Here is a 26511-nt window from a genome sequence, read left to right on the forward strand (position 1 = left end):
TTCCACAAAAGAAAACAACGTTGGTTACCAGCAATTTATTCAGTAGCTAACAAAATGATGGTGACTGACTTGAAATGATGTTATCAAAGTAAGCCATTTCATACTTTTTTTCAACTAGGAGGTTAGCAATGTAAGATTTGGATTGTCAGATGCGTGATAGGTTCTTGGTCTTATGCTTTTTAGCTAAGCCATTGCCCTGGCTCATCAGAATTTTCTTGAAGTAGTTAAGACATTACACTTTTTTCACAAAACTCTTAATTTTTACCAATAAAAAATTTAATATACTAATCACAAATACAAAGACTTACCCAATAAGTAGGATACCAAGAAAAACAACATTTCCCACGTTAAAAACATAAGCACCTAAAATCATTTATAAGTAAATAAAGTCTTTACCTATTGACAATTACATCCATAACATCTCTGGCACTGAAGTCAAAGGGTTTGTAACCCTCACGCTTGAAGGCAAGAATTGCATTAGGTCCTAGCCAAATATTGCCATCCATTCTTGGTGTGAAGTGAACTCCTAGGAAAGGAAACCGGCTATCTGGGACCTACGGATTTAACACAGCAAAGAACGATAAACTCCATTTCATTATCCATTTTCCTACAGATACAAGCATTCAATTGGTAATATGGGACACTTTCTTCCTATACATTTAATCTGTATTGTTTATGATCTGTACTCAGATGTTCTTTCCTATTAACACGCTTCTGCTTAGAAATAGCACATAGGAAACACTGACGCTACTGACACTAGCGTGCACTGTCCTATCTCATCTTCCTGCAGTAAAAAAAAGATGAACTGTCCTACTTCAGCTAGGGATGTATATGGCTGGTAAGTAAAATCAGAGCTGCCAGAAAAACAAAAAACATAAAAAGCCCCAAAAAACCACATTCATACCACATGCTTTTGTAATGTGGGAATGTATTAAGTTGAATTTGATGTTTTGGCAAAGTCAAAAATATCAAATAGCCAAATTCAACCTAATATATTTCAGGGGATTTCATTTCTAGGTTGTTCCAGACACAAGGAATGAAATCATTTAAATAGCTCTGTCTTCCTTCTATCCTTTAAAACTACAGTTTGGGGTTAATGGCCTGACAGACTAGAGAAACCCCAGAAGAGATGGCCTCTGGACTCTCTCTGTTAACCCAGAACTAAAACCATTCCTGAAAGCAACTCTTCAGACAAAGATTAGCCTGGACTATAAAACATAAAATAGTACTCGTGAAGAGTATGCTTCTTACTTCAAGTAGATACATGAGACTAAATGGGCAGGTCCTGTCTGGGGATGGGATGAGAAGGCAGAAAGGGATGGGAGCTGGTTGAATGGACACAGGAAACCCGAGATGGAAAGGAGGAGTGTGCTGTCACATTAAAGGGATTGCAACTAGAGTCACATAACAATGTGTGTATACATTTTTGTATGAAAAATTAGCTTGAGCTGTAAACTTTCACCTAAACCACAGCTTAAAAAAAAAAAAACCAACAACTACAGGTTGGCCTCATCTCCTTTTTTATACCTGCACGGAAGGTGAATAGAGAAAAGAGGGCTGGGTATCTGGGACTGCCATAAGGGAAAGTTGTCTTAGGATGCTCCCTCCAGCACAGAGGAGGAAGAATCAGGTTTTTCTTGATAGCACTTTTCGTGGTGCACTGATGCTTTCTGAATACTCGTACTTGTGGGCAACTAATTACAATGGAATGACCATAAGATCAGTAGGGATTTAACCTCAAGAGAAAGATAAAACGAACGCACAAACAGGCTGTCAAAATCTCTCTTACTTCTGACGCAGGTAAAAGTTTTTGTTTTTATTCCCTCTATGCCAAGAACCTCTTGTGGACTTGCTCTGATTTTCTTTCTGAAGAAAATCAGAGGAAGTCCACGAGAGCCAAAATATGACCTTGAGCATATCCCACCTGAATCTAGAGACCATCTGAAGAATAGATTTGACGCATTGAACACTAGTGAACGAAGACCAGACAAGTTGTGGAATGACATCAAGGACATCATCCATGAAGAAAGCAAACGGTCATTGAAAAGACAGGAAAGAAAGAAAAGACCAAGATGGATGTCAGAGGAGACTCTGAAACTTGCTCTCGAACATTGAGCTGCAAAAGCAAAAGGAAGAATTGATGAAGTAAAAGAACCGAACAGAAGATTTCAAAGGGCGTCTCAAGAAGACAAAGTAAAGTATTATAATGATATGTGCAAAGAGCTGGAGATGGAAAACCAAAAGAGAAGAACACGCTTGGTGTTTCTCAAGCTCAAAGAACTGTAGAAAAAGTTCAAGCCTTGAGTTGCAATAGCGAAGGATTCTATGGGGATAATATTAAACGACGCAGGAAGCATCAAAAGAAGATGGAAGGAACACACAGAGTCATTATACCAAAAAGAATTAGCCAATGTTCAACCATTTCAAGAGGTGGCATAGGATCAGGAACCGATGGTACTAAAGGAATAAGTCCAAGCTACACTGAACGAAAAACATCACCTTGGAGAAAAACATCCAGGAATTGATGGAATATCAATTGAGATATTTCAGCAAACAGACGCAGCGCTGGAGGTGCTCACTCGTCTATGCCAAGAAATATGGAAGACAGCTTCCTGGCCAACTGACTGCAAGAGATCCATATTTATGCCTATTCCCAAGAAAGGTGATCCAACCCAATGTGGAAATTGTAGAACAATATCATTAATATCACACGCAAGCAAAATTTTGCTGAAGATCATTCAAAAACGGCTGCAGCAGTATATCGACAGGGAACTGCCAGAAATTCAGGCCCATTTCAGAAGAGGACGTGGAACCAGGGGTATCGCTGCTGATGTCAGATGAATCCTGGCTAAAAGCAGAGAGTGCCAGAAGGGTGTTTACCTGTGTTTTATTGACTATGCAAAGGCATTCAACTGTGTGGGTCCTAACAAATTATGGATAACATTGAGAAGAATGGGAATTCCAGAACATTAATTGTGCTCATGAGGAACCTTTACATAGATCAAGAGGCAGTTGTTCAGACAGAACAAGGGGATACTGATGGGTTTAAAGTCAGAAGAGGTGTGCATCAGGGTTGTATTCTTTCATCATACCTATTCAATTTGTATGCTGAGCAAATAATCTGAGAAGCTGGACTGTATGAAGAAGAATGGGGCATCAAGATTGGAGGAAGACTCATTAACAACCTGCGTTATGCAGGTGACATAACTTTGCTTGCTGAAAGTGAAAAGGGCTTGAAGCACTTACTAATGAAGATCAAAGACCACAGCCTTCAGTATGGATTACACCTCAACATAAAGAAAACAAAAATCCTCACAACTGGACTAATGAGCAACATCATGATAAACGGAGAAAAGATTGAAGTTGTCAAGGATTTCATTTGACCTGCATCCACAATCAACAGCCATGGAAGCAGCAGTCAAGGAATCAAAAGACGCATTGCACTGGGTAAATCTGCTGCAAAGGACCTCTTCAAAGTGTCGAAGAGCAAAGGTGTCACCCTGAAGACTAAGGTGTGCCTGACCCAAGCCATGGTATTTTCAATCGCATGATATGCGCGTGAAAGCTGGACAATGAATAAGGAAGACCGAAGAATTGACACCGTTGAATCATGGTGTTGGTGAAGAATATTGAATATACCATGGACTCCCAAAAGAACGAGCAAATCTGTCTTAGAAGAAGTACAACCAGAATGCTCCTTAGAAGCAAGGGTGGCAAGACTGTGTCTTACACACTTTGGACATGTTGTCAGGAAGAATCAGTCCCTGGAGAAGGACATCATGCTTGGCAGAGTACAGGGTCAGCAGAAAAGAGGAAGACCCTCAACGAGGTGGATCGACACAGTGGCTGCAACATTGAGCTCAAGCATAACAACGATTGTAAGGATGGCTCAGGACCCCGGGGCAGTGTTTCATTCTGTTGTGCATAGGGTTGCTATGAGTCGGAACCGACTTGACGGCACCTAACAACAACAACATGCCAACAACCATCTTGAGAAGAGTGAGAAGGCAGAAGCATCATTACTTACTGGGTAAATATTTCCTTTCACAAGATAGCATTTTTCTGGCTTCAAGAGCAGATAATCTCCCCGGAAGGGTACAATTCGAGGATCAGGACTGCAGCCACTCATCTCTGAAATACGGTCTGAGTAAAGTCCTGCACATGTCACGACATACTGACACCGAACCTCCTCTCCCTAGTGCAAAATAAAAACAGTGATTTTTATTAAGAGGAGAGGAGTAAAATAGGTCAAGGGGAGAAAAACGGATCAGAGAAAAGACAGAGTATGAAAACTGGAGTTTTTTCTTTTAAAAAGATGAAATTAAACATAAGTATCAGCAAAATAAGTTCTTTAGCATTTAGGAAGTAGCTAGAAAGTTAGGATGGTGGTATGTAAGAGGATTTCACCTTTAATTTTGTACTTAAACTGAATTAGATGTGATAGAATTACAGATATGTCTTTGACCTAACATGGATACTAACTCAACCAGCCACATACACAAACCCTTTTTCACCAGGACCTAGCAAGGAATTTAACTATTTGTCACATGAAGAAGACTTAGAGTTCCTGGGTGGTACAAATGGTTAATGTGCTTTGCTGTTAACCACAAGGGTGCAGGTTCAAGTGTACCTAAAGTTGCCTCAGAAGAAAGTCCCGGTACTCTACTACCAAAAAATCGGCCACGGAAACCCTGTGGAAGTCAATGTCATTGAACTGTAAACGCAGAAGCTGTTGTGCTGGCAGATATTTGGGGGTGTATGTTTTCACCACAATAAAAAAAATTGACAAACAAAACAAAAACCCTATGGAACACCATTCTACCCTAACACACACGGGGTTACCATAAAAAAAAAAAAAAATCGGAATCAATTCGATGGCCACTAGTTGGTTTGGTTCTCCTGCCTTCTTCTTCTTGTTAGTTTCTGTGACATTGGCGAAGACTCATGGGGTCCCCCTGAGTCTCCTGCATTATTTATAGGGTAATCATCCTGTTACTCTTAGGCTGTTTTACACTGAAGAATTCTGCTCAATTCCAACTACAGTCAACTCACCAACCAACTTCTCCTTTCTGACCAGTATCTACTTTGCAAACTGAGGCTACTTTAGAAACTTCATTCATTCAAACCACATTTACTGAGAAGACACACAACGATCACGGTTTGCCTCCCTGACTACGAGACTGCTACTATTTGGCTGTTGTGATTTCCTACCACTTTTATTTTGTGATTATCATCTGCATAATTTTAGCTTCACCCTGCCAGATTTGGGCATTTTGCCACCATATTTCCTAAATGATTTCACTTAGCCCCCATTCACCACCACCGTCTGGTTCCCATGTCTTTGCTTCTTACAGAATAAACAACCAGCAACTCCTTACTCCTAATAACTTCCTGCTCCTAGATTTCCTTTTCAAGCAGATCTGTTTTTGAAGCCTCAGAGTTCTCACATGTCTCAATATTCTCTTTCTTTCCAGCCCTCACTGATTCAGCTTTATTCCGATGGACTTGTATTTTTATCTCTGTTTGCATCTTATGATGCCATTGCTAGGAAGTTAAGCCTCTTTTCAAGAGTTATATAAGTCACATTTTTAACAAAAATCAGATGGAACTTCACCATAGTGAATCCAAATGAGCTAAGAAATGATGGCAGTTCTAAGACACTCGAAGTCAAAAGAGCTATGTCAGCAACAAAATAATACCTTCTTCTAAACAGGTTTGTGTGTTTCCTGTTCATCTATAATTATATACCAGAAGTACAAGAAATATTTTTTGTGATATAAATCTACCAGTTCCCACTTGAAAAGTCAGCAATTCTTTTGTTCCTGGAACATAAAATGCAGATAAGACTAATGATAAATAATATAAAGATAATGAAATTTGTACAATGGCACCCACATAAAATAATCTAATTTTTTTTAACTCAAGCAATAATTCCAAAGAAAGAAATGATTAAAAACTATTATAGATCTCTGAAATCATGTTACTCTTTACATTAAAGAGTTATTAAATTCAGTAACATTAATTTTACTTCCCAAAATGAAATTTAGGTAAACATTGAATAATACATTTGTTCAAACATAAATTTCTTTTAAAAAATAAGCTATGCAACTCTATTGTTATTTCATAAGTGAAATACTGCCCTTTGCCCTCGTCTTAGTCATCTAGTGCTGCTATAACAAATACCACAAGTGGATGGCCTTAACAAAGAGAATTTTATTTTCTCACAGTCTAGTAGGCTACAAGTCCAGATTTAGGGCATCGGCTCCAGGAGAAGCCTTTCGCTCTCTGTCAGCTCTAGAAGAAGGTCCTTGTCATCAGTCTTCCCTTGGTCTAGGAGCTTCTCTGTGAAGGAAATTTGGATCCAAAGGACATGCTCTGCTCCCAACATTGCTTTCTTGGTGGTATACGGCCCCCCCCCCCGCCACCCCCCGTCTCTCTGCTGCTTCTCCCTTTTATGTCTTAAAAGAGATTGGCTTGAGAGACTATCTAGTTTATAGATCTCATCAATATAAACTGCTGCTAATCCATCTCATTAACATCATAGTGACAGGATTTACAACACATAGGGAAATCACATCAGATGACAAAATGGTAGACAATCATACAATACTGGGAATCTGGCTTAGCCATGTTGACAGACATTTTTGGAGGATATAATTCATCCATGACAGCCCCCATATTCAATCTATAAATCTTTCGCTTGCAAATCCTTCCCCTGAAAGTTATTTTAAAAATTCCTTTTCTTTTAAGCTCTTGTAAAAGCATATTTCCTGATAAATGTATCCAAATATTTTATTTTAAACCCAGAAGTTATACTAAAGGATGTCAAAAAGCAAATATAGCAACTCTGGGTGAAATACATATCCACCGGTATCCCGTAAGAGCCCTGGTAGCATAGTGGTTAAGAGCTTGACTGCTAACCAAAAGGGCAGCAGCTTGAGTCCACCAGCCACTCCTTGGAAACTTTAAGGGGTCATTCTCCTCCCTCCTATAGAGTCGCTGTGAGTCAGAATTGACTCGACAGCAATGGGTTTGGTTTGGTTTGGTAACCCATAAGGCTCTGCATATGCCATATGGCACCACATGAGGCCACACTCTAGTGAAAATGTCCCTTAGATGAGGGCACAAACAGAAACACTTTTAATCTTTCTTTAAATGGAGTCCACGGTTGCTCTATTACTTGGGCCACATGACCCAGCAGAGCTGATGGTAATTAAAGTGACTGTGGCAGATAAGGATATTTCATGGAGTCTTTGGCAGGCCCCCATAGGTGAATCGCAGTACAGAACTTTAGTATTTTGGAAGAAAGTCATACCCTCCTCTGCAGATAATTATCCTTCTTTGAGACTTTTTGGCTTTGACCGGAACACTTGACTACGGGCCACCAAGTTACCATGTGAAATGAGCTACTCATTATTAACTGGGTGTTGTCTGACGAACCAAGTCACAATGTCGGGTGTGTACAGCAGCACTCTACCACTAAGACCAAAAAAAAACAAAACCCATTGCTGTCGAGCCAATTCCAATTCATAGTGGCCCTGTAGAACAGAGTAGAACTGCCTCATAGGGTTTTCAAGGCTGTAATCTTTACAGATGCAGACTGCCACATCTTTCTCCAAAGAAGCAGGTGGTGGGTTCAAACATCTGACCTTCTCTTTAGCAGCTGAGTGCTCAACCACTGCACCACCAGTGGTCCTCCACCATTAAGGGGAAGTAGAATATTCAAGATCAGGGCTACACAGGTCCTACATGCACAAGTAAGATACAGAAGCAAGTGACTCAAATTCTCACGGCCCCTACTCCTGCTAAATTGCCTCCTCCCTCTCAACCTGCCCCTGTGACACCATGGGGAGTTCTCTATAATCAGCTGACCAAGGAAAAGAAAATACAGGCCCGGTTTACAAATGATTCTACACAACATTCTGGCACCACTTGAAAGTAAACAGCTACAGCACCAGAACCCCACTCAGGAGTGGTCTGAAGGTTTGTGGTGAAGGGAAATCTTCTCAGTGGGCAGAACACTGAGCACGACATCTGGTTGTCCATCTTGCCCAGAACGAGAGAAGGCTAGAGGTATGGACCTACACTGTTTCATGCGCAACAACTAACGGTTTGGCTGGATGGCCAGGGAAATTGGTGACAAGAATGGATCTTTTCAACGGGCCCAAAGGGTAAAGATATTTGAGTCTCGTACAAATTAGCATTTAAGAGTAATCTTCGCAGAGGAAAATTTTAATAATCGGTAGACAAGAAGACTTGTCCTGTGGACATCAGTTAGCCTCTTTCCCTAGACACCCCATCCTTGCCCGATGGTTTCATAAACTAAATGGTTATGACCGCAAGGCTGGAGGGGATGCATGGGCTCAGGAACATGGACTTACTCCCCAGGACTGATCTGTCTATAACCACTGCTGAGTGCTTAATCTGCCAAGAGCAGAAACCAACTGAGCCACTGATATGGCCCCTGGACCACTTCATCATGGAAGGGGCAGCAGTTAGTTCTCAGTGGAATAGACAAATAGACACTTGCTCTGGATATAGATTTGTCTTCCCTGACTATAATACTTCTGCTGAAACTACCAACTATAAACTTACAAAATGCCTTGTTTACCATCAGGGTATTTCACACAGAAGCATTATTTCTGACCAGTAAACTCATTTTAAAGCAAATAAAGTACAAAAATGGGCTCTTGCTCATGGAATTCACTGATTTTACCATCTTTGTCATCACCCTGAAGCAGCTGAGTGACAGAAAGTTGGAATGGCTTTTCGAAGATTCAGTTACAGCACCAGCTGGCTGGCAACATCTAACAGGGCTAGTGCAATGTCCTCCAGGGTGCTGTATGTGTTCTAAAGCAGTGATCAACGTATGATGCTGTTTCTCCTCTAGGAGAATTTACAGGTCTGGGAATCAAAAGTTAGAAGTGGGAGTAGCTCTTTACTATTACCTCAATGACCTACTGGTGAACTTTTTGCTTCCTATTCCTAGAACTCTGGGCTCTGATGATCTAGAAGTCTTAGTTCCTAAGGAATAAATGCTTCCATTAGAGAATAAGCAATGGTTCCATTAAACCGGAAGTTGAGACTGAGTGCTCAGTCAGTAATTGATCTGATTCTCAAGGAGAAATGGGAGTTGCTACTACACAGAAGGGTTGGGGATAATAAAGAGGAGTATGTCTGGAATACAGATTTCCTGGGGCGCCTCTTAGTACTCCTCTGTATTATTATAAAAGTTAAGGAAGCCTACAACAACCCAAAATAGGCAGGCCTGCTAGTGGCACAGATAATTCAGGAATTAAAGTTTAGGTTAGCCCACCAGGCTAGGAACAACGACCAGCTGAGATGCTGGCCAAGGGCAAAGGGAATATGAAATGGGTAGTGGAAGAAGGAAATTATAAATATCAGCTATGACCATATGGAAGCCCTGGTAGCACAGTGGTTAAGTCTTCAGCTGCTAACCAAAAGGCTGGCAGTTCAAGTCTACCAACTGCTCCTTGGAAACCCTATAGGGCAGTTCTACTCTGTCCTGTGGGGTTGCTACGAGTTGGAATCGACTTGATAGTAGCAGGAAGTAGGTTATGACCTTGTGACCAATTACAAAAATGAGGAATGTAGTAGTTATGAACATTTCTTACTTTGAAATAAATGTATTTGTTTATATATTACCCAATTCTTTCTCTCTTTTTTTATTATGGTAAATATACATGTAACAGAAGATTTGCCATTTCAATAGTCTTGTAATTAATGTACAATTCAGTGACATTATGTTTATCATGTTGTTTGGCCATCATTATTATCCACTTCCAAAATTTTCCATCACCCTTAGCAGAAGCTCAGTGTCCCCTAAAGAACGAGTCCTCCTTTTCCCTTCCCTCCTGTCCACCCCTGGTAACCACTAATAAACTCTGTCTATTCTGGATATTTTATATAAGTGGGGTTATAAAATATTTGTCCTTTTGTGACTGACTTATTTCACTCAGTATAATGTTTTAGAGGTTCATCCATGTTGTACCGTGTATCAGGACTTCATCTCTCTCTATGGCTGAATAATGTTGTGTTTTATATATGTACCACATTTTATTCATCCCAATTCTTCCCCTCCCCCATCACCCCCCTACTATCTAACATCTCAGCTTCAGCACTATTGACACTGGGAGCCAGACAATTCTTTATTGTGGGGGCCTGGTGTGCATTATAGGAAGTTTGGCAGATTCCCTGGCTTCTATCCATTAGATGCCAGTTGCGTTCCCCACCCACCCCCAGTGGTGACAACCAAAAATGTCTTCAGCTGTTACCAAATATTCCCTGGGGGAGCAAAGTGCCTCCATCTGAGAACCACTGATCTAATATAAAAGGTTAATCTTGTATCTCTGTATATAAATCACAGAGACTCAGGGTGAATGTGACTCAGCTAGAAAATGAACAAACATCACCCAGAGATGGATAAAGTAGCCTTTGTTTCTTTTTTGAGGAGAGGGTTGGTATGTCTTTGTTGTATGAGGGATAGTGGCATCTTGTTAGGTGGAAACATAATTTGCTACTGTATTTGGAAATTAAATATGGTTATAAGTGGTGTGTAGTGATCCCAAGTTGAGAAAGGGCAGACTGTGGGGGGTTTGTACTGTGTCAACTTGGTTAAGCTGGGAACTATGCTTGACAGAATCCCCTCCCCTATTTGGTTCCAACTTGAAGTTGACCAAAAGAGAAAGTACATACCATTTGGCAGCCAGAAGTAAAGCAGCAGCCACTATTCTCTGAAGGTCACCCTACTCTGACGTGGTGACAGACAGACACCTGCTGCCCAGCAAGTTCTAGCTCCATATCTAGCTCTGCATCCCAACTATTGATCCTACTGACCAAGAGAAGCCTCAGGCTTCCTACTTAGATACAGATACAGGGGCAACAGTCTCCCACAAATCTCCCCATGAGCTTCCCCTTTCTCACTATGGCAGCTGGACACACTTTGCTTCTCACACTGGCTGGAGACTCCTCTGATTTGCCAAATCCCATTCTGTACCTTCACTTCCTCAGCTCCTTTCATAATTGTCTAAGGTCTAATTCCTATAATCAATCCCAAAATACCCATTAACGACTCAGCTTCCCTGACTGAACCCTGATGACTCAGTGGACATACAGTAAATGCAATGTTCTATGCTAGTCGATGGCTCTTGTTTCAGACTATGTGGAGATGCAGGAAAGCAGTCCATCTCTCTCTGCACTCCTCCCACCTAAAAATCTTCGAATTAGTAGAGAGCTAATAAGTTAATGATGATCGGAAGACAGATCATTAAAATATCTACCAATTTTGCCTTAAAATTAAACATTCCATGTGCTTATAATTCTATTCTCTGTCAGCTGAGTTATGTTATGGAGACTTCTCAAGTTGAAACTTTTGTTAGAATGAAAGCTATTATATTGCTCTCAAAGAACTATTGGAGTAACTTTCATATTAGATAAATTTCATTCAATGACTTATAATCAGAACTGTCAGCGAATTTAACTTTTTAAGAAAGGGGAGAGGATGAAAGCAGACAACAGTTTTTGCTCAGGAGTCTTTACCTTTGTATTCCTAATAACAATTGGATATTTCATCCCTGAAAAAAAAAAAAAAAGACGTAGTGAAAGATTTATTTTTACAAAAGAAATCCCACACTATTTGAAATATTATACTAGTGACAAATTTAAATGATTTTTTTTGTCTTAACAATGACTGTACCATACTTTTCATACTGAAGCATCTTACCAAGTAACAAGATTAAACTAGTTGATGCTTGATAATTTCTAAAATTCTGGCATGCTTTTTAAGCCCATTTTATTTTAATTAATTTGATTCATGCTTATAAAACAATCCCCCACTTCAACTCCAACATAGGCAGCCCCAGCATTTCCCTGAAATACAATCCTGAAAATCATGTTGTAAAATGGATCATCATAAATCAGCTCTTTTCAAAGACTAATGCTATGACATGAGAAATTTTGTTGTCTAAATATTGGTTGCCTGAGTCCTTGCAGATTCTAGGTTGTACAGGGAAGCAAGAGTCAGAGTCATCACAACACAAAAACTCTCAATAAGAAACTACTTATAAAATAGTTCCCAGTCAAACACACGGGATCGCAGTCTTATAAAGCATATATACTCTAGGTAAACAGTACTATACACCCATGTCATAAATCTGATTTATTATACTACCTATAAGAACTTTAACTATTTAGCTAACAATTTTGCTCATCATCTTAGAATTTCGAAAGATACTGGAAGAATGATTCAGACAGTCCAGGTCTCCTAAAAAACTTGTCCAGGAAGACTAAACCAAGCATACTTTTTTTCTCCTTCAAATTTCCCAATAGCAAGTAGAAGGCTTACAAATCATTCATTCATTAGTTAAAATAAATAAATAAACTATTAATGCCCCCAAACCTGCTAACCCGCTGCTGTTGAGTCCATTCCGAAAGCAAAATAAAAACAAACTCTAAGCAAAGCCTAAAACGAGGCGGGGATGAGAAGGGTGGTGTTCAGAGCGGCTGAATCATTTTATGACCCTGGGCTGTCATTCTGAAACTTGGCTGTGTCTAAGAATCTTGAAGTGTTTATTATTCCTAGCCCTGATCCCCAGGCAAACTGATTCAGTAAGTCTGGGTAATGCTTGCCATTCTTAACAAGCATCCCAAGAGACGCTGACTCTAACCTGCAGGGTACAGAAGTGTTTGAGGGCTCATTTCCTACAAACAGCCTTGGTAGTTCAGGTTCCAGCACCAGTCAGAAGTGTTCAGTCAGTGCCCAGTTCTAACAGCACAAGGCTCTCCAGGAGTCCTGGTTCTCCCACCCTTGCCCCATCTGCATCTCCCTTCAGCTCTATGCCCTACTCTAGCCCAGCTCCTGGTGGCCTCGCCAGTGCTATCCAAGCTTTTTTTTTTTTTTCTCCACTGTGCAACCTGCTTCAGTGCCCACAGCCTATGGGCAAGGAGGCCAGGCAATGGTTTGGGGCTACAGTTTGCTCTGGCATGGGCACTATGTGAGGCCCACAGTGATGGGCCTGCCATAAATCCAAATCCACAGATCCAAGCTTTTCAAAAGGTCAATACAAGTATTCAGTAGAAAAGACAGCAAGAATTGCTTACCATCTTGACTTCCTGAAGGACTTTCTTTAGCCATTTCAATATCTTTTACTTCGAAATTTGTCAAAACAGAGCCACCTGCATCTTGGAAATCCTGGGCAAATGACAAGGCCACCTGCCGATAGTCCACAATGCCAGTATGTGGGCAATCAATAGCCATCAGACCCTGGGGCAGGATTGTGAAAACATCAGGAGAATACAGTTAAGAATCACTGAGAATAGGTTTGTTCAATAAATTTTATTTGGACTGAATTTTTCTACTCGTTTATTTTGATAGATAGCATACATTATCCTTTCTTGGCAATAGCCTGATAGTATTAAAGCAAAAATTAAATAAAACCTTGTTCCTTTAAGTGCCTAAAAATGATGCTGGGTACATGTATAATGTGTCCAACAGATAAACAAAAATATTTCTAACTAAATAAGAACATTTCTGTTTATAATCAGGAAACAATATCCCCTCTTCGAGGCGTTCTGGCTACTACAGCGGGCTTCTTCAGTTTTAACTGATTGCCATAACTGATCCTGATCTGAATCATATTTAATTCTGAGTCTAATTCTGTATCACCAATTACATTTTAAATAAGATTCACTGAGATTTTTCCAGTAGCATATTATATATTGGAGCCCTGGAGGCACAATGGTTAAGTGTTATGGCTGTTAACCAAAAGGTCAGCAGTTTTAATCATCCACCAGCCGCTCCTTGGAAACTCTACTCTGTCTATAGAGTCGCTATGAGTTGGAATCAACTCGACAGTAATGGGTTTATATTATACATCATCCACACTCAGTGAGAACTTAAGTGTTCTAGTTATTTGCGGTGTCTACACCGCACTGCTTTGATTTGTTGCAGACCTTGTTTTCAAGGCTACAAATATGGAATGGAGATTTTATGTAGTTACCTTGAAGTTTGTCTTCAGGTGATATGATAAACAGCTTATGTACATATATATACATAAAAAAAATTTTTTTTATATATATACATACATACGTGCATATATACACATATATACATATATATTTTTTATCACCCAAGACATGTTCAAACTCTGTAGATGAACAGATATACAACCAATGCTTGTTTTATTTTTTGTAGTAAATGTTGAATGTGCTATTAGCCTTTTCTAAATCTGAAGAAAAAGATAAGATTAGAATTTCACACACTAAGAATTAACTGCATTTTGGCAAATCCTTGGTAATAGCGCTTTTTTCTGTTGCCTTACTGTGTATATGAGTGTATCAATTCTTCTGACCAATATCTCCAATAAGAGCAGTCTGGTTCCCAGGATGACTAATGCTCAGAAGCTGAGTGCCACTGGCAAAAGCTGCCTTCTTGTTTGGCCAGCACAGCAGTTCCATTGCAATTTTAAAATAAATATCTACTATTATTTTTTTTTTATTGTAGTGAAAATATTCACCAACACAACTTGTACAATTTTACAATTCACTAACACTGATCACATATTTCATGTGTGCCACCATTACTGTTATCCTTTTCCAAAAAATTCCACCACCATTAATATAAACGCAATACCTCCCAAACAAAAACTCCCCCTATTCCCCTTCCTACCACCCCTGGTAACCATTAATAATCTTTGGCTTCTATATATTTGTTTCCTATAAATGAGATTATACAGTATTTGTCCTTTTGCAACTGACTTATTTCATTCAGCATGTTTTCAAGGTTCATCCGTGTTGAAGCATGCATCAGAACTTTATTTCTCTTTACAGCTGCATAATATTCCACTGTATGTATTTGCCACATTTTGTTTATCCATTCATCTGTTGATGAACATTTTGATCATTTCCACCTTTTCACTATTTTGAAAAATGCTGCAATGAACACTGGTTACAGGTTTTTTGTGTTCCTGCCTTCTTCACTTCTTCTGGGTATATATGTAGAACTAGGATTGCTGGGTCATATAGTAATTCCATGTTCAACTTCTTGAGAAAATGCCAAACTGTTTTCCACAATGGCTGAACCATTTTGCTAATATTATTTTTAAATATCTCATTCCTGTATTTATCACTCACTCATTTACCTGCTTAGATCTTAAGAGCTTTTGACTTGTCACCCACTCCTGACCAATGCTTCCAAATGACCAGATCACACTAAGGGTTGTTGTAGTATGCCGCTACATTGATTCTGACTCATAGCGACCCTACAGGACAGAGGAGAACTGTCCCATAGGGTTTCCTCTAAAGGCTGTAATCTTTACAGGAGCAGATTGCCAGGTCTTTTCTCCTGTGAAGCTGCTGGTGGGTTCTACCCATCGACCTCTTGGTTAGCAGCGAAGTGCTTAACCATTGTACAACCAGGACCCCTTCACACAAAGGGTAAAGCTCACAAAATACCAGTCTCTTTTCACAAACTGAAAGCAACATTTGGCAAACTTCATTGTCATCCTTCTAGAATATGTAAGCATTTGCCAGGTATTCCTTTTGTTTGGATAGAAGTGGATAATTTGGAAACAGTGGACTTGATATTACACCCAGTCACTGCCTGCCTGACAGTTCCTAAATTCACAGGTCAAGGGCTGTAACTCAACTTCAGCCTATCAATAGTATTGTGGATACAATAACCTTGGAAACTAACCTGGGATAATACCGAGTTTAGTCCACAAAAACTGCTTTACCTAGCAGAAAGCTATGTGATAAGTATGATAACAGAGGAATAAAACTGTGCTATAAAAAAATGCTGGATCAATGATTTTTTTGAATCCCAAATTCATCTTATACCCCTTATTACCCAGCACAATGCCTGAAACACAGAAGGCGCTCAAATATTTACTGAATGAATAAACTTTTGAGGGCTGTCCTTATAATACTAGATTTTTTTTTGCCCTTAAGACCTTCCCCTAAAGGCTTCCCTTCCTTTCTTTCTCTTTCTAGTGTGGCTGGGCCCCTCCCCATGAGACACTGGTATGCCCCACTACATGTGGATGTTGAAGTAAGGTGGAGAGAGCCACCACTGCCAAGTAATCCAATGCCACGCCCAGGACTGCCTGCAGGGCACAGGCTGCCAAGACAGGATAGGGCTGGTGGATAGGCTGGCTGTGTCTGTCAGCCAGGAGGCTGGGCATGCACTGTCCAAGTCGGCAGGTCAGAGCTTGAAATGCAAGGTCATGTCAGGCCGAGTGGCTAGAAAAGAGGCAGGTAAACAGGGCAGGAAAGTTGGAACTCAGTCAGGAGAATAAAAGACAAATGTGAGGCTGACCAAGAGTGTTAAAGAAAAGGCAGAGGATCAGTACCCTCAAGGTTAGAGGTAGTACCCTCTGGGGGTACTTAGTTTTCATCTAAAAGGGATCTGGTTCAAGAAGCCCTCCAGAGCTTCCCTGAGACTTTTCTTTCTGGAAGACTGGAAGAAACCCTCCAGCATGAAAAATGTGCCAATCTACAAGTAAGAAGTCAGGATAGTGGTTACCCTTAAGGAAAAGGTAGTGACTGGGAGGGGACATACAGAAGTTCTGGGAGGCTGGTAACGTTCTGTTTGTAGAACTGGGTACTGATAATACTTCTTGAGCATTCATCAGGCTGTACATTTATGAGTTTTATGTTATACTTCAATAAAAAGTTTGGGCAGACACAAAATGAGGGTGAAAAGATGAAATGCAGAGAGAAGTACACTAAAAATAAAAATGTATGCTTAAGGCCCTAAATATCTGGCAGGAGTGGGGCACAAATGTGTCCCACAGCTTCCTTACAGCCTAGGCAAACAGGCATTTCAATCAGTTAAACGATTCAGTGTTCATAATATAAAAACAAGCCAGCTGTGTTCAAGAAGAGGATGATTACATCGTTACATAACTGCCAAACTAAATCATTCTACAACTACAAACTACATCATTATGTAACTGCAAACTGCATCATTACGTAACTGCCAACACTGAGAATCATGGCCCAGCCAAGTCGACACACAACCTTAACCAAAACAGCATGTTTTAAGCAGGATATTCTATTCTACCACTACCCTTCACATGCACGCCAGTCTTATCTTCCGAAAATACAGGTCACATATCGTAGCTAAACTCCTCAAAAAAATCTCAGTGGCCTACTGGATAAACTTCAAAGTCATTAGCGTGAATGCCAGGCCCTCTGCACAGGCCTAATCTTGCCTTTCCAGTCTCATGTATAATTTCTGCAACCACACCTTACTGCGCATTGCTTTCCAAATGTGCCATACATTTTCATACTTCCTCTTGCCTTTGCTTACATTGGGTAAACCTGGTCTTTTCTCACAGAGTTTATGGAAACGTCCTCTTTTGTCTGCCAACTCATGGGTTCCACAACAGGATCTTCTAATTGATTCTAAATGACTCTTGCCTCCTGTAAACTCACCTTCGTCTCCAAGTCACAGGACAGTGCCCTAAGTGAAACTATCCCTTTGAACATGTGTGTGGGGCTGGAGAATCACTTACCCTACAATATGGCTCCTTCTTTTTTATATCTTCCTTCTGGATCAGCCTCAGGCCCTGGACACCATTCTGAAGGCCTCTTTCATATAGGGCCTGAAGCCTGGGAATTTCTTCTTGTTCAACAGCTACTATAAGCTTCAAAAAGGAGATGAAATGCATGGATGCAGTTAAACATATAATCAGCTATAAAAGATAAGTCAATAGAAAATTATGAAGTGACAAGTTGGATTGATTTTTTAAATTATTTTTTTCCTTCATGTATCTACTTCTCCTTTTCTTCTTTACCTCATTTTTTTCCTCCATCAAAAACTGTTGTCTTAAAAAAAACCTCCATTTCAAAAAATCTTCCCCACCCTGAGGGAGCAGGAGAGCAGTGGGATGCAGATCCCAAATTCTCATAAGACCAGACTTAACAGTCTGAGACTAGAAGAACCCCGGTGGTCATGGCCCCCAGACCTTCTGTTGGCCCAGGACAGGAACCATTCCCGAAGCCAACTCTTCAGACATGGATTGGACTGGACAATGGGTTGGAGAGGGATGCTGGTGAGGAGTGAGCTTCTTGGATCAGGTGGACACTTGAGACTATGCTGGTATCTCCTGCCTGAAGGGGAGATGAGAGGGTGGAGGGGGTTAGAAGCTGGTGAAGTGGACATGAAAAGAGAGAGTGGAGAGAGACAGTGGGCTGTCTCATTAGGTAGAGAGTAATTGGGAGTGTGTAGCAAGGTGTTAATGGGTTTTGTGTGAGACTGACTTGATCTGTAACCTTTCACTTAAAGCACAATAAAAATTATTAAAAAAAAAAAAATCTTCCCCGAAGATCAGAGGTAGCCTCAATTTTTACTTCTGCTATCATAGTCCCTATATGCATTTTGGCCATAAGCAATTCTTAGCGCTACCACCCCTCAATTTCAGAGGAGTTGAAAAGCACAGGTTACTTAGTCTTTAACATTTTTTCTTTTCCTTCAAAACAGAATGGCCTGCTTATTTCTACAAGAGAACATGAAATACCACTACATCAAAAAAAAAAAAAAGCCCGTATTCAGTATAACAGGATATCACTGACAGAAAATTATTCATTTTATTTCCTGGAACAAAGCACATTACAAAATATTTACTAATACATTCCGCTGCGTATGAAAACAGTAGTAAATTAATCAACTTTATTTGCCTCTTTTTTAACTACTGGGCAAAGTATCTGTCTGAGGTAGAATTTCTTCCTAACTTAATGGCTACCAGCAAAGAAAGGCACCGTCGTACATTCACTGGTACATTAAAATTTACAAGTCACTATTTCATAGCAAGGATTCAACAGAATTTCATGACGCAGATCTTCTAATCAAGGTGTAAAGGTCATTTATGTCAGCAAATAACCTTAAAAATAGAAGTAGACTCAAAGGACACAATCAAGAAAGTGAAAGAAAACCCACAGAATGGGAGAAAATATTTGCAAATCATATAGCTGATAAGGGTCTATATCCAGAATATACAAAACATTCATACCAAAAAAAAAAAAAGCCTTATGGGGCCATGGATGTATATGCAGTTGGACATTGCCTGAATGGACATTACGCAGTACATGACCATACTAATTTAATTTCTTTACTTGTTACAGGTCCACAATAAAAACTGTAAATAAAATTTTATATTTTCCTTTTTCTATTTAACACTGTTAGGACCATTTCCCCACATCAGTAAAAAAAAAAAAAAAAAAAAAAAATCTTCACAGCATTTTAATGGCTACACACAATAAACTTTTTTTCTTAAAATTACACGGAGAAGGGACATTACTATTGACCTTACAGAAATAGAATTACAAGAGAATACTATGAACAACTGTATGCCAACAACTTAGATAACGTAGATCAAATGGACAAATTCCTATAAAAACTTAAACTTCTGATACCGACTCAAGAAGAAGTAGAAAATACTAGTAACAAGTAAAGAAATTAAATTACTAGTCATGTGCCACAAAACATCCATTCAGGCAGTGTCCAACTGCATATACATCTGTGGTCCCATGGGTTTTTTTTTTTTTTTTTTTTTAAGGAGCTCTCCTTTTGTTTATTATTTCCCCCTAACGGTTTTAAAGACCCCAAATCCAGACTCTTGCAGCACTAGACCATGGGTGGGATACAGGCAAGTGAGGCAGAAGGCATGGCTTTGGGTACATGCTCTTGGGCTTTTTCTGGTGGGCAGGCCTGGCGGCAGCAGTGGCACTAGAAACAGCAGGGCCCAGGCTGCTCCTGCTCCTCAGGTACGCAGAACAGCGAGCCGGGCTGGGTGTGTCCTGCTCCCTCTTTGCTCACTTCTTCTCGCTCTTCTTCCTCGGTGATGACGGCGCCAAGCGTGGGCAGTCCCAATCCTGAATATTTAGCAGCTTGCGGAAGTTCACCCCTTATGGCAAAAAAACTTCTGCCTCCCAGGGGAAGTAAGTGGGCAGCCCACACACCCCCCGCCCCCACCAGCAGCCACACTCATTGACCACACTCTGGCCATCCTTTGTTGGAACTGGAGCCCACTGATGTGCGGATGGCAACGGCGCGGTAGGGCAGGACAGATGCTGGAACAGCAGGGTCACAAGCAGGTGTTTCCTGATGTCCAACACCCCTCTGTGCCAGGATGGAGCCAAGTGGTGGCTCGTCTTGTCCTTAGCATCTGGAGGATGGGACTCTGGGATTAGCACATCTTGAACAGTATCACACCCCCAGCTTCTGTCCTCAGCTTGGCTGCCCCTCCCTGCCTGTCTGAGCTTACCTCTGTGGGATCCAAGTTCCAGAGGGGCTCTGCCCCAGGCCAAGGCCCATGCCAACCCTCCAAGCTGTGTGAGCAGACACAGTATAAGCAGAGAACAGACACAGTACCTGGCCAGCTGCTCCAGCCCTGGTCACTGTATGATTTGCTCCAGTTAAGCCTTTCCAGTCCCACCAGAGCACTGATTGTTCATGACCCACTGGGGAAGCAGGCCAACAGCATGGCCCCAACCTCTATCTATAAGAGGTGAATCCCTGAACCCTAGGTCACAGTCTGTGCAGACGCAGCTACCTCAGCTGGCTTGGGGAGGCAGCTGTAGCTCCATGACTTCTGACCAGCCCCAGACGGGGCCCTGGAGGTCCCATCCTACAGCCCACACCTGCGAAGTCCCTACCCAGGAGATGGCGGCCATGCCTTAACATGAGTGCTCTATCTGAGCAGTGGGAGATGCTGGAGCCCCCCTCCCTCTTGAATCCTTTCTAGAATGATCAGGTGGAAATCAATAAACCAAGGACACCCAGCTTTGATGAGGATGACTGGAAGTGGGCTCCTGTAAGGTTTTAATATAATAGGCTTTATGGGCTTGGTTCACATCTTAGGCTGGGTTCTCTAGAGAAGCAAAACCAGTGAACTGTATATACATAGACAGAGATCCCAAGGAAATGGCTCACGCAGTTATAGAGTCTGGCAAGTCCCAAGTCCACGGAGGCTTCTTATGACTCATGTAGCTGTAGGGGCTGACGAACCCAAGATCAGCAGGTCAGACAGCAAGCAGCTGGCTCACAGGCTGAGGAGGCTGATGAATCCCAAGATCAGCAGGCAATGCGGTAGGCAGCTGGCTCAAGACCCAAGAACCAAAGGCCAGATGATAAGCCCAATGCAGTAGCCAGGGCAAGGAAGCAAGCTTTGCCAGAACGTCCATATATATTGGGTGCAGGCCACACCCCTGAGGAAATCCCCCTTACAAGTGATTGGCTGATCACATCAGATCCCACCATGCAGAATGACTATATCATTACATAACTGCCAAATTACATCATTAAATAACTGCCAAAACACTGAGAATCATGACCCAGCCAAGTTGACACACAACTTTAACCGTCACAGTTTATAACTACAGGTTGTATGTAAGCTGGATGTTTATAACCCAAAGACTGCCTACACGTAATACAGTGTTTGCACAATGACCAAATCACATAACATCTTATTTTACAGAACATATCGTAGACATTAAGTCATGCCATGACTATAACTTAAAAACTTCTTACAAAGGAAAACCCAGGCCTAGCAGGCTTCACTAATGAATGCCACCAAATGCTTAAAGGAGACTTATTACCAATTCTTCATAAATTCTTCCAAAAAATAGAACAGGGAACACTTCTCAGCTTATCCTATTGGGCCAGTATTATTAGCCTGATACTAAAACCAAACAAAGACATCACAAGAAAATAAAACTGCAGCCCAAAATCCCTTATGAATATTGATACAAAAATCCTCAATAAAATACTAGCAAACTGAACTCAGCAGTATATAAAAAGGATTATACATCATGACCAAGTGGGATTTATCACAGGAATGCAAGATCAATTTACTATCCAAAAGTCAATTAATGTAATATACTATATTAAAAAAGGACAAAAACCACATGATTACCTCAATAAAAGCAGAAAAGGCACTAGAGAAAAGCCAAGATGCTTTCATGATAAAAACAATCAATAAACTAGGAATAGAAAGACACTTCTTCAACCTGATAAAAGGCATCTACAAAAAACCCACAGCTAACATTATATTTAATGCTGAAAGACTGAATGCTTTACCCCTAAGATCAGGAACAACACAAGGATATTGGCTTTTGCCACCTCTATTCAACATTGAACTAAAGGTTCTACTCAGAGCAATTAGGCAAGATACAAAAATGCATCCAAATTGGAAAAAAGGTAAAAATGTCTTATTTGCAGATTAGTTCTAACAGTTTTTTTTTGTGGATTCCTTAGGATTTTCTATATGCAGGATCATAAAGAAATCCACAAAAAAAAAGGAATCCACAAAAAAACTATTAGAACTGATAAATGAGTTCAGCAATGTTGGTAGGTAAGAGATCAATATACAAAAATCAATCATATGTCTATTTATCAGCAATGAATAACCCAAAAATGAAATTAAGAAAACAATTTCACTTATAATAGCATCAGAAATAATAAATTACTTAGGAATGAATTTAACCAAAGAAGTGCAAAAATTTGTACACTGAAAACTACAAAGCATAATTGAAAGAAATTAAAGAAGACTTAAATAGAAAGACATCCCATGTTCATGGACTGGAGGATTTAATGTAGCTAAAATGGCAATATTCCCTAAATTGATCTACAAATTCAATGAAATCCCCTATCAAAATTTCAGCTTCCTTTTTTGCAGAAACTAACAGGCTTATCTTAAAACTTATATATGGAAATACAAGGGACCCAAAAGAGCCAAAAACAAAAAAATCATGAAAAAGAACAGAATTGGAGAACTCACACTTCCTGATTTCAAAACAAACTTATAGAAAGCAAGATAGTGTGGTACTGGTGTAAGGACAGACATACACACCAATGCAACAGAATTGACAGTTCAGAAACAAACCCTCCTACATTTATGCTCAACTGGTTTTCAGCAAGTGTGCCAAAACAATTAATGGGGGAAGAATAGTCTCTCCCACAAATGGTGATGACCCAACTGGATATCTACATGCAAAAGAATGACATTAGACCCCTTTCTCATACCATACACAAAAATTAAATCAAAAGTGATCATAGATCTACATATATAAGAGCTAAAACTACAAAACTGTTATGAGTACACAGGAGTAAATCTACGTGATCTAGAGTTAGGCAATGGTTTTAGATAAGATACCAAAAGAGCAAACAACAAAAGGAAATAATAGATAAATTAGATTACATCAAAAATTTAAAATCTTGTGCTTCAAAGAACACCATCAAGAAAGTGAAAACAAACAAACAAAAAAAACTGCCAAAAAAGAATAATATATCATGCGAAACTCTCTCTCAGATGTTGTTGTTGTTGTTAGATGCCGTCGCATCGGTTCCGACTCATACTGACCCTATGCACAACAGAACGAAACACTGCCCGGTCCTGAGCCATCCTTACAATCATTATGCTTGAGCTCATTGTTGCAGCCACTGTGTCAATCCACCTCACTAAGGGTCTTCCTCTCTTCTGCTGACCCTGTCCTCGGCCAAGCACGATGTCCTTCTCCAGGGACTGATCCCTCCTGATAACATGTCAAAAGTATGTAACACACGGTCTCACCATCCTTGCCTCTAAGGAGCATTCTGGCCGCACTTCTTCCAAGACAGATTTGTTCGTTCTTTTGGCAGTCCATGGTATATTCAATATTCTTCACCAACACCACAATTCAAAGGTGTCATTTCTTCTTCGGTCTTCCTTATTCACTGTCCAGCTTTCACGTGTGTATGATGTGATTGAAAATACCATGGCTTGGGTCAGGCGAACCTTAGTCTTCAGGGTGACATCTTTGCTCTTCAACGCTTTGAAGAGGTCCTTTGTAGCAGATTTACCCAGTGCAATGCATCTTCTGATTTTTTCACTGCTGCTTCCACTGCTGTTGATTGTGGAATCAAGTAAAATGAAATCCTTGACAACTTCAATCTTTTCTCCGTTTATCATGATGTTGCACATTGGTCCACCTGTGAGGATTTTTGTTTTCTTTATGTTGAGGTGTAATTCATACTGAAGGCTGTGGTCTTTGATCTTCATTAATAAGTGCTTCAAGTCCTCTTCACTTTCAGTAAGCAAGGTTGTGTCATCTGCATAACCCAGGTTAATAAGTCTTCCTCCAATCCTGATGCCCCGTTCTTCTTCATGTAGTCCAGCTTCTCGGATTATTTGTTGAGCATACAGATTAAATAGGTATGGTGAAAGAATACAACCCTGACGCACACCTTTCCTGACTTTAAACCAAACAGTATCCCCTTGTTCTGTCTGAACAACTGCCTCTTGATCTATGCAAGGTTCCTCATGAGCACAATTAAGTGTTCTGGAGCTCCCATTCTTCGCAGTGTTATCCACAGTTTGTTATGATCCCCAGTCAAATGCCTTTGTGTAGTCAATAAAACACAGGTAAACATACTTCTGGTATTCTCTGCGTTCAGTCCGGATCCATCTGACATCAGCAATGATATCCCTGGTTTCACGTCCTCTTCTGAATCCAGCCTGAATTTCTGGCAGTTCCCTGACGATATGCTGCTGTAGCCATTTTTGAATGATCTTCAGCAAAATTTTGCTTGCGTGTGATATTAATGATATTGTTCTATAATTTCCACATTTGGCAGGATCATCTTTCTTGGGAATAGGCATAAATATGGATCTCTTCCAGTCAGTTGGCCAGGAAGCTGTCTTCCATATTTCTTGGCATAGACAAGTGAGCACCTCCAGCGCTGCATCTGTCTGTTGAAACATCTCAATTGATATTCCATCAATTCCTGGAGCCTTGTTTTTCGCCAGTGCCTTCAGAGCAGCTTGGACTTCTTCCTTCAGTACCATCGGTTCCTGATCATATGCCACCTCTTGAAATGGTTGAATATCGACTAATTCTTTTTGGTATAATGACTCTGTGTATTCCTCCCATCTTCTTTTGATGCTTCTTGCATCGTTTAATATTTTCCCCATGGAATCCTTCACTATTGCAACTCGAGGCTGGAATTTTTTCTTCAGTTCTTTCAGCTTGAGAAACGCCGAGTGTGTTCTTCCGTTTTGGTTTTCCATCTCCAGCTCTTTGTACATATCATTATAATACTTTACTTTGTCTTCTCAAGAGGCCCTTTGAAATTTTCTGTTCGGTTCTTTTACTTCATCAATTCTTCCTTTTGCTTTAGCTGCTTGACACCCAAGAGCAAGTTTCAGAGTCTCCTCTGACATCCATCTTGGTCTTTTCTGTCTTTCCCGTCTTTTCAATGACCTCTTGCTTTCTTCATGGATGATGTCCTTGATGTCATTCCACAACTCGCCTGGTCTTCGGTCACTAGTGTTCAATACGTCAATTATATTCTTCAGGTGGTCTTTAAATTCAGGTGGGATATACTCAAGGTCATATTTTGGCTCTTGTGGACTTGCTCTGATTTTCTTCAGTTTCAGCTTGAACTTGCATAAGAGCAATTGATGGTCTGTTCCACTGTTGGCCTCTGGCCTTGTTCTGACCGATGATATTGAGGTTTTCCATTGTCTCTTTCCACAGATGTAGTCAATTTGATTTCCGTGTGTTCCATCTGGCGAGGTCCATGTGTATAGTCGTCGTTTATGCTGGTGAAAGAAGGTATTTGCAATGAAGTAGTTGTTGGTCTTGCAAAATTCTATCATTCGATCTCTGGCATTGTTTCTATCACCAAGGCCATATTTTCCAATTACTGGTCCTTCTTCTGTGTTTCCAACTTTTGCATTCCAATCACCAGTAATTATCAGTGCATCTTGATTGCATGTGCCATCAATTTCAGACTGCAGCAGCTGATAAAAATCTTCTATTTCTTCGTCTTTGGCCCTAGCAGTTGGTGCATAAATTTGAATAATAGTCATCTTAACTGGTCTTCCTTGTAGGCGTATGGATCTTATCCTATCACTGACAGCGCTGTACTTCAGGATAGATCTTGAAACATTCTTTTTGACAATGAATGCAACACCATTCCTCTTCGAGTTGTCATTCCCAGCATAGTAGACTATACGATTGATTCAAAATGGCCAATACCAGTCCATTTCAGCTCACTAATGCCTAGGACATCGATGTTTATGCGTTCCATTTCATTTTTGACAATTTCCAATTTTCCTAGATTCATGCTTCATACATTCTAGGTTCTGATTATTAATGGATGTTTGCAGCTGTTTCTTCTCATTTTGAGTCGTGCCACATCAGCAAATGAAGGTCCCGAAATCTTTACTCCATCCACGTCATTAAGGTCGACTCTACTTTGAGGAGGCAACTTTTCCCCAGTCATCTTTTGAGTGCCTTCCAACCTGGGGGGCTCATCTTCCAGCACTATATCAATGTTCCACTGCTATTCATAAGGTTTTCACTAGCTAATGCTTTTCAGAAGGAGACTGCCGGGTCCTTCTTCCTAGTCTGTCTTAGTCTGGAAGCTCAGCTGAAACCTGTCCTCCATGGGTGACCCTGCTGGTATCTGAATATCAGTGGCATAGTTTCCAGCATCACAGCAACACA

At 40.5% G+C, this 26511-nt stretch overlaps 1 protein-coding gene and 1 non-coding gene across 2 annotated transcripts in view; both read right to left on the bottom strand.

Annotated features, from left to right (window-relative positions):
- Nucleotides 1-26511, bottom strand: part of L2HGDH (L-2-hydroxyglutarate dehydrogenase) — a 53040-nt gene that overhangs the window by 16180 nt on the left and 10349 nt on the right. Inside the window, exons 4-8 of the mRNA XM_003408570.3 lie at nucleotides 17535-17666; nucleotides 13120-13282; nucleotides 11560-11594; nucleotides 4028-4195; nucleotides 397-554 (exon numbers count right to left, since the gene is read on the bottom strand). Of these exons, the coding sequence (XP_003408618.1) occupies nucleotides 397-554; nucleotides 4028-4195; nucleotides 11560-11594; nucleotides 13120-13282; nucleotides 17535-17666 (656 nt within the window). The remainder of the gene's footprint in view (nucleotides 1-396; nucleotides 555-4027; nucleotides 4196-11559; nucleotides 11595-13119; nucleotides 13283-17534; nucleotides 17667-26511) is intronic.
- On the bottom strand, nucleotides 12923-13055 carry LOC111750224 (small nucleolar RNA SNORA42/SNORA80 family). Its single transcript, XR_002785377.1, has one exon. It is a non-coding gene; the product is annotated as a small nucleolar RNA SNORA42/SNORA80 family (small nucleolar RNA).

This window comes from Loxodonta africana, chromosome 10 (genome assembly GCF_030014295.1).
Source record: "Loxodonta africana isolate mLoxAfr1 chromosome 10, mLoxAfr1.hap2, whole genome shotgun sequence".
In the NCBI taxonomy this organism is placed as follows: domain Eukaryota; kingdom Metazoa; phylum Chordata; class Mammalia; order Proboscidea; family Elephantidae; genus Loxodonta; species Loxodonta africana.